This window comes from Sardina pilchardus, chromosome 22 (assembly GCF_963854185.1).
Source record: "Sardina pilchardus chromosome 22, fSarPil1.1, whole genome shotgun sequence".
NCBI lineage: Eukaryota > Metazoa > Chordata > Actinopteri > Clupeiformes > Clupeidae > Sardina > Sardina pilchardus.
In genome coordinates this window covers 24463859-24472116 of record NC_085015.1, presented here as the reverse complement: position 1 = coordinate 24472116, position 8258 = coordinate 24463859, and the positions used below count along the sequence as shown (strand labels likewise).

At 42.8% G+C, this 8258-nt stretch overlaps 2 protein-coding genes across 2 annotated transcripts in view; both read right to left on the bottom strand.

Moving 5' to 3' along the window:
- The window catches only part of bms1 (BMS1 ribosome biogenesis factor), a 22657-nt gene extending 16983 nt beyond the window's left edge, over window positions 1–5674 (bottom strand). The window contains exons 1-9 of the mRNA XM_062526207.1: window positions 5560–5674; window positions 4797–4990; window positions 3717–3907; window positions 3447–3526; window positions 3067–3255; window positions 2748–2890; window positions 2352–2473; window positions 507–700; window positions 30–169 (exon numbers count right to left, since the gene is read on the bottom strand). Of these exons, the coding sequence (XP_062382191.1) occupies window positions 30–169; window positions 507–700; window positions 2352–2473; window positions 2748–2890; window positions 3067–3255; window positions 3447–3526; window positions 3717–3907; window positions 4797–4975 (1238 nt within the window). The 5' untranslated portion in view covers window positions 4976–4990; window positions 5560–5674. The remainder of the gene's footprint in view (window positions 1–29; window positions 170–506; window positions 701–2351; window positions 2474–2747; window positions 2891–3066; window positions 3256–3446; window positions 3527–3716; window positions 3908–4796; window positions 4991–5559) is intronic.
- A 164-nt stretch (window positions 5675–5838) lies between these two features.
- On the bottom strand, window positions 5839–7778 carry mxtx2 (mix-type homeobox gene 2). The gene is made up of 3 exons (XM_062525737.1): window positions 7757–7778; window positions 7061–7233; window positions 5839–6940 (listed from the first exon to the last, which is right to left on the bottom strand). Exons 1-3 carry the CDS (start codon window positions 7776–7778, stop codon window positions 6149–6151), a joined length of 987 nt encoding a protein of 328 aa, XP_062381721.1. The 3' UTR covers window positions 5839–6148.
- Window positions 7779–8258: the final 480 nt, after the last annotated feature.

Below are 8258 nucleotides of genomic sequence, written 5' to 3'. Positions count from 1 at the left end.
GGACTTGGGTGCTCTTAGGTCCAGCTCACCCGTTCTCCTCCACCTCCTCCTGCGTCAGCGCCGCTGTGTCGGTGAACAGGGACACTTTACTGGCAGCCATCTTGGCATCCAGGGTGGCGTGCGTGCCAATGAGCGACTGCACCAGCTCCGTGGTGGGCCTCACCTCCTCCTGAGAGACGGGCAGAGGAGACTCAGCTTTTAAGACGAGCACTCGCATCGAATCAGCGTTTACTTATTTGCACAGCAAGTGTCCAATGGGGCGAGAAAAAGTTAAAATTGGAAAACAATCGAAATGGTAGCAACCTCCCACAAGCACCACAAGTCACATCACAAATAACACTTAAAAACTAATATTGAGAATACCAAATAGTCTTAAAAACTTCAACTTCATCAATTGACACTGATTTTTAGAAGCAGCTGTTTAAAATGTGTTCTAAATTATTGGTGGCAGACTGCCTTCAGTGTTCTTAAAGACACTGAACGTGATATATGGTATGTCTTCGGACCTGCTGCTGCTTGGCAAGGCCGCCTGGCACATCGATGTACACCGCGTCCTTGTCGTATACCACTCCCCCAACGCCAGCCATAGGGGCGTAGATCATCCTCTCCTTCTCGTTCAGGGCTCTCTTCTTCAGGCCCTCGGGCAGCGGGCAGGGGTCCGGCAGGAAGCTCACGTCTCCCACCCCAAAGTCTCCCACACCTGGAGAGAAACAGAAAGGTCAGCTGACAAGCTCCAGACTAAATAAGAGTATCCATTCCTGATCTAACTTTTATAAAATTCAATAACACTCTATTTATGTGATGGAGATCACAAAGCTCCCCTGCTGCTGGCTAGAATAGCATATCATTTTGGTCAATTGTTAGTCATTATCAACAACAGTAAGAACTCAATATGGATTTTTCCTGCGGCAAACCTGCACAGCTGTCACCGCAGTTTAGGGAGCACTGAGGCCAGACTGGTGTGAACAACACTGCTGTTTGCATGCATATGTGAAGTGGTAATGATAATGACACAAAACTGATTAAAGGTCATGAATTAACAAAGTAAACACCCCCAGGTGAAGAACCACTGGCCTAATCTATATGACATAGCCTACTGATAAAAGGGATAAATTACAAAATGTCTCAAAATGCCTAGTTTGCCTTTTGTATTAATTCCTTAATGCCCAAAGGCATTAATACCTTTAATACCTTTAAAAGTATTACTCCTAGCCTGACCAACTTTTGTACTAAGTAGGTCTAAGACATTTTCTCACAATGACTAGATCATTAACATTAATACGATACTTATTAATGTGGTGGTAATAGTTAAATAAAACATAAACATGAAGAAGACTAAATGAGTTGTTATTGCATTCTTTGGTCATTTTCATGGATCTAAAACAGTATTTGGGGTAGCTAATAGTGACATGAAAATCTATGTGGGAATAACTCAAAGTATGATTTAGTGTCAATGTTGTGCCATGTTTCATTCATAGATAAATAAACTGGGAGGTTAACATTTGCTTCCAAAACACTTGCCAAGGTGGTCAGGGACACATGTGACCACATATGTTTTGTAATGTAAATGCCAATGCATTCTGATGTGCCCTGGACAATGGGAGTTCTAATGAATGAGATGTGGGCATTAAGGGAATTTAAATAGGTGGTCAGCAGCGTCTCTGGCTGTACACCTTGGACACATGTGTGAACGGCGATGATAACAAATACTCACCCTGAGTTAATTACATTGTTATACCTTTGCTACTTCATTCTTGTCCTTGAGCTACAACAATGACTAACTTTATCTATTCATGGGCAGAGGTGGAAAACTCCAGCTTCAGAAAGTAAAAGTCCAATCATGTATTGGTTCTATCTCTGCACTTAACCCAGGTGATCTCATCAATTAGCTGCTCTCCCTGGCTGAAGAGTTGTGCTAATTAGTATCAGCTGGTTTAAGTGAATGGTTGGCACAGATATGTAGCAGGACCTTTTACTTTCTGAAGCTGGACTTTTCTGTTTCTGTTCATGGGCACTGTGTACATGAACTGTCCATACACTGGACACATGGATTTCAATGTTGCTTCTAGCTACCATATACAGTATATAATTTTAGAATAGGCTACATTTTTAATGTGTGTATTCATATTTGGCCTTCAGCAACAGTATGCATAAATGTCTTTCTGGATCAATTCAGTACCACCACTCTATTTCATAATTAGCTAATAAAGCTATATGATATTAGTCCATGCCTTTTTGATAAGGGCACAGCCCTCATTCATATCTCAGCATCACAGACAAGATTGCCAAATTTAGAATTGCGGCTGAATATTATTATGCAAAGTTGGGAGACATTTCAGACAGGTATTCACCAGGGATGTGGACTTGGCCCTTGTTCTTCAGGAATGTGCCACGCAGGTAGCCATAGAGACAGACGGTCCTGTCACATTTAGGGTCTTGCCTGATATCCTCAGGATTGGTCAGATCCTCCATACTAGGGGCAAACAGAGAATGGAAGAATGACCATGAGAAGAAAGTAACATTGGAAAACAAAGAGACAAAGCCTTAAGAAAAAAGAAAAAAAAAATCAACAGATGTCAAAAGCGATAACAGATTTCTATATAGCGCTACATACACTTGTTCATCTATATTCTCTATACTGTTTGTCAGTACATAATTCACAATTCCACAGCCCCCTACTTCACTATGTGACCCATTCAACCTGCTCTGATTATGATGAAGTAAACGATAAAAGCAGTCCTACTCACCGGTCAGCCACAACGTAGGGGTGAGAGGTCTGCCACACCAGAGGTCGGAACTTCATGACAGAGACGAAGCGCCCCAGGTTCTTCACTTCCCGAATCTGGTACTCTCCAAAGACCATACCGGATAGATAGAACAGCTTGGCACCCTGGCAACAACAACAAAAAAGGCCGTTGTTAACATACTCCAACAAGACTCTCTCAAACCTGCTTCTGAAGACTGAAATCAACCATTTGGTAAGTCTCTCTACTCCTGACTGATCTGATCAAAGACTATAATGCCCACCTACAGTCGGACACAGAGGGGGGTCATCGAGTATCTTACCTGGTAGACCTCAGTCCAGAATCTGTGCTTGAGGCGTTTCTTGGTCTTGTGCAAGGATTTGTTGTTCTTGAAGGAGTCCAAGTGCGTTAGCACGCCCATGATGCGGGGAAAGCCATGCACCTGGCAGATGTTGAGGAACTCAAAGGTCTCCATCTCGAAGCCAAAGCTGGCATCAATCAGCATCAATACCTGGGGAAAAGGACAGGCTGAAAGCTTCTGCAACGAATCTGAGCATGAGCGCAATTTCATATCCCGAGAAGCGTTGAAGCTAGCAACTATAAGCATTCATAACTGTGACAACTATTTGGAAAATATACATTTCATTGTAAAAGATCAAGGGAATAAATCATTAATTATTGAAGCAGTAGGAAAATACTTACCAGGTCAGCCACCTTGGCCAAATCTATCATTGAGTTGATGTCATTGGGACATTCAATTAAGGTCAGGCGTCTCTTCTTACCTGTTAGCAAAGAAAGCAAAGGAGGTCAATCCAAGTTTCTTTTTTGGAGAGTAATAAAAAAAATTACTAAATTCCTGTAAAAACGTACTTGATAACACAAGCAGATACAGTATAAAGAGACATGGTCATCTAGGCATAATACCGAACTCGTAAACACACCTAAAACACTTCAGAGAAACAATATGCCCACCTGATACTATCGTCACTGGCCCACAGATGTCCCCCAGCTTTTGCCGTGTGTAGTTTTTGACAAGGCAGCGAATCAGGGTACTCTTGCCAACCTTTGGGGGTCCTACTACAACCACGACAATAGGAGGAGGCTCTAAAGGGGCTCGGTCCACCAGGGGAATATGATGCTTCTTGGTTTTCAGATCTTGAGTCCTAAAATAAAATATGAAATAAATAACCTTGCAATATATCTCATCTTCTCAGGAAAGTCCTGAACGACAATTCATTTGGAAATTGAATCAGCAGTGACAGATGCACTCAATTATCTTTTAGCCTAGAATGCGGTAGGTAGGGCTGTGCAATATATATACATACATGCTGTGCGATATATATATACATATATACATATCGTATACAGTAACATCTTAGTTGCAGTTTAAACAATGTACGAGCTGTCTATCTAATCAAGACACATTTTTTCTCAGTGACACTCTCCTAGTCTGATTGAATGCACATATTTCCTGAATGTGGTGTTTTATGGCTTATTTATGCATTTTATTTTCAATGTTCAGTCATCTGTGATCTTTGCCTTTTATGACCTTTGACGGAAATACAAAAATAAATGAAATACATGTGTTTCCTGAAATAAAGTGCAAATGGTCATAAAACACCACATTAACAAAAAATATGTGCATTTGATAAGACTAGGAGACAGCTACTGACAATATTTTTGAAATGCATTTGATCTATTCTAATTCTTTTTAGATTTTCTATTTCCTGTTTCTTATTATCTACTATTCTCTGTTCTCAGTTGTATTCGCTGACAGTGTAAAGCACACAGAGTTAAATGTGCATGAAATGCGCAATACAAATAAAACGGCCTTGTCTTGCCTTGTCTAAAGTTCCATAGTATGATATCACAAGACAATAGACTAGTTAGATAAGTAACTGGTCAGCGACTTATTGGGTAGGATGTGAAATGGAGACAGAGACAGAGAGAGAGAGAAAGATAAAAAAGACACTTAGATTAAAAAAAATAATCAATTAAATGAAAAGGGAGACAAACATTTAGATAAGAAGGACAGAGTGAGAGCCTGCTAACCTGTGGAAGGTCCTGGCCATCCGCACAGCTGACTGGACGGCAAAGGCCTTGGGGTTCCTCTTGCGCTCATCTTGGTCAGGCTCCTGTCCTAGCTGCTTCTTGTTCTTCTTCTTCTGCGCCTTAGGGCCACTGTGCTTGTGCGTATGCTTCTTCTGCTCCTTCCTCTCTTTCCCCTCCATCTTTTCAGGTCAGAGCTCCAACAACAAATCACACATCTGTTACTCATAGAACAGTCAACCGTGTGCATATGTAAAACCATGAGTGTGTGTGTGTGTGTGTATGTGTGTGTGATGGCTCGTGCTCATCACTATGGTTCCATATATAATCACAATCATTTACAGTCCTCTTACTCCACTGGTAAAAAGGTTTGAGTACCAAAGGACACGGACAGAGTAACTCCAGACATCGAGAATAACTTCAGATTTGAATGACAACGGTGTCAGTGTTTTCTGTTCGGTGATTTTGACCTCTCACCTGTGCCTCGCATCTCTAGCAACATTTCATATGCCATATGAGAAAGGTGTTAGAGAAGTGTTCTCTACTGATTAGATCTACAGTGCCATAAAGCATGAATACCTACACTGGCAAGGTTATGTGAATGGCATAGATTTGCCGTACATTTTATCATCAGTTTAACTGCTAGCTCAAGTAACAACGTTCTTTCCCTACCGCAACGTTACAAGTGAACATCAACACAGTCTTCGGCTAATAACGTTACCATCAACCTGCAAGTAATATTTACGCGTTTAAATTAAATGTTTACCTGTCGGAGCTCTGTGTTGATTTTGAAGTTTTCACAAAATTCACTAACTACGTGCTTGAATTGTCAATGAGTTGCGCATTACATCCACTCATGCTTGTATTTCTCCAACATGTTTTTTCACGTGTGCTATGGGTACCCGGAAGTGATTGCATCGACACTGAGGTACCGTCGAGAATACATTCCGGCAGCAAACGTTCCGTGTCTGAGAGGACCTCGTTTTACGAGGCGCTTTCCCTTGCTGTAGCGCAAGGGCTTCGCAACGACATCGACATTTAGAATCAAGAAGGAAAAATGAAGATAAGGCACTAGAATTTGATACAAATATTTTATTTAAATAATTATGATGATTGATGACCAGCTGTGTTGCTTTTAAGGCACTGAACCACTGTTGTTCCTTTCAATTAGTTAATAAATAGTATACCAGCAAATAAATACCTTAAATACAACCTAATAAATACAAAATAAATATCCATTCTAAACTTCAATTCTTCCTTTATACAATTGCATTAAATGTGAGGTAGCAGCAGCAATACAGACCTAAAAGAAGCTCCGGAGAGCTCTGCTGTAAAAGTAAGTCTCTAATGTAGTCTTATTCTTTGCTAGGGGGATCCACAGGCCCTCTGACTTTCCACCAGTCTGGCTGCATCTCCCCAAGGACATCCTCCAAACACTGAGAAGACAAGTCAGGTAGAGGGGCCAGATTGGTAAATTGCTCTGGCGTCGGTATGTCCCACATCCCGCTGAATGAGGAGTACTGGGCAGAGAGAGAGGAATTGTCTGGCCCCATGTCACAACAAGCCGAATCAGGCGAGGCGGGAGAGTTGGACACTGACCCCATGTACCCAGACTGGACAATGCGGTGGGGGTAAGGTGGTGGCGGTCCAGGTGGAGATGGGAAGGCAAAGAAGTGGCTGTCACTGGCAAAGCTGTTTCCCATGGATGACCGTGGGCTCCACAGAGACTCTGGAGAAGTGCTATCAGGAGTTACTGTTGAGCTCCAGTTGCGGCGTCCATTGTGGTGTGTGGCGGTGGGAGTCTGATAGGTGGGGCTGGTGTTGCTGCCCATCAGACGACTCTGCCCTGACCGGAAGGAAGGAGTGCTGAAGTAGCCAATGTCCCTCTGAGAGAAGCCAGAGGCCTGTGGAGACAGGCTGTCGTAGAAGCAGTCCATGTCTTCCTCCTTGATTTGAGAGTGGCCTGCCGGCTGGTTGCCCGTGCCGCTGTAGAGGGCATCGCAGGTGCCCCTCTGCTGGCTCTCGTCCTCAGCCCGGTGGATCAGAGAGGGGATGAAGGGGCTCGGAGGGAGGGAGGCAGATGGAGGAGAGCCCATCCTGTTGTTCCTGTTCTTCAGAGTCCTGGCCCTTCTGTTTTGGAACCATACCTGATAAGGAAAAGATAGGATATCTGTCAGACAACTGTCTCTTCTCAATCCCTCATTTACAATCAGGCATAAGGATAAGATTTTATAAGTAAATAAAATGTGATCTATCCAAGTAATTACCTGAATACGGGACTCTGGAAGTCCGGTGGCCTGCGCCAGGCTCTCTCTCACGCTGATGCCCGGGTAAGGGTCCACCTCAAAGGCTATGCGGAGGAGCTCCAAGTGTTCTTTTGTGAAGCTGGTCCTCTTCCTGCGGCCTGCCATCTTATGGGCCTGTGAGGAGCCATCTTGGACTGAGGAGGGGAAAAAAATGTCATGTTAATTGCTGTGCCTCAAGTTAAAGTTGTAACTGTAAAATGCAATCTTGCACACAACGGTAACTTACTCGACCCCCATGTTAATAGAGTCATATGTGACATGTATCACATTCACACACTTCAACAACTATACCTTTGACTTTCCAAAGACAACATCAAAACAGGGCTCCATGGCAACAGGAGAGAGGAAGGGATGGAGCCAGGAGGAGGAGAGGTGACTTTTTTGTTGCCATGTATCCCACACTGACAGACAGTACAAACTACAGATAGTGACATGTGGACAAGCAACACAGGATACAACACATACAAAATATATGACAAACAGACACATAGACTCTATACATCCAAATACAGACTAGGAACACACTAATGATAACAACTTACAAAAGACAACCATGCAAACATGTAGACAAGATGACATGTGATGACACATGAACCCATACAGTTCAGTTCCTCAGCAGAACTCCACAAAAATAAATGCTATCCAAAACAAACTCACCAACACTGCAGTCGTTCCACATGTTTAACTGAGGATGTTCTTAAATCCCAGTAGTTGCACTGTTCAATTAGAAGTTCTGATTCCTAGTTCCAGAGGTGCTATAAGCTTGCTCCTTGTGAGATACTGACACTGACCTGAAGACCAGTTGCATTTATACCCACCCCTCCTCACCTGGGAGGAAAGGCAAGCCCCTCTGATTTGGGTGTGGCTATGTGGACTATCACTGAGGAGCACATGACCTGCTTCAGTGACTGTCACAATTGCTGTCACAGGCCCATTCACACCTTCTGCATTCACACATAGAACATCTTCCAAACTTCAGACATTCAGCTTAGCATGATGGGGTAGAGCACTTTACAGCTCAAGTGTTAATTGGTGCCACATTGTTTGGTGTTAAATGTAATCATGTGACCAAGCATTAACTGTACATCCATACAGTGAAAATATGTATATCTGCTTTATTGACAGGATATTAATACATTTATTTGGTACACATTGACAT

What these genes read in the sequence shown, in the direction of transcription:
- mxtx2 (XM_062525737.1), bottom strand. Translation starts at nt 7,778, where the DNA reads ATGTGGAACGACTGCAGTGTTG. An exon ending in GTGGAACGACTGCAGTGTTG is followed by an intron (nt 7,234 to 7,756) that starts GTGAGTTTGTTT and finishes TCCCCTCCTCAG; the next exon opens with TCCAAGATGGCTCCTCACAG. An exon ending in TTCCAGAGTCCCGTATTCAG is followed by an intron (nt 6,941 to 7,060) that starts GTAATTACTTGG and finishes TTTCCTTATCAG; the next exon opens with GTATGGTTCCAAAACAGAAG.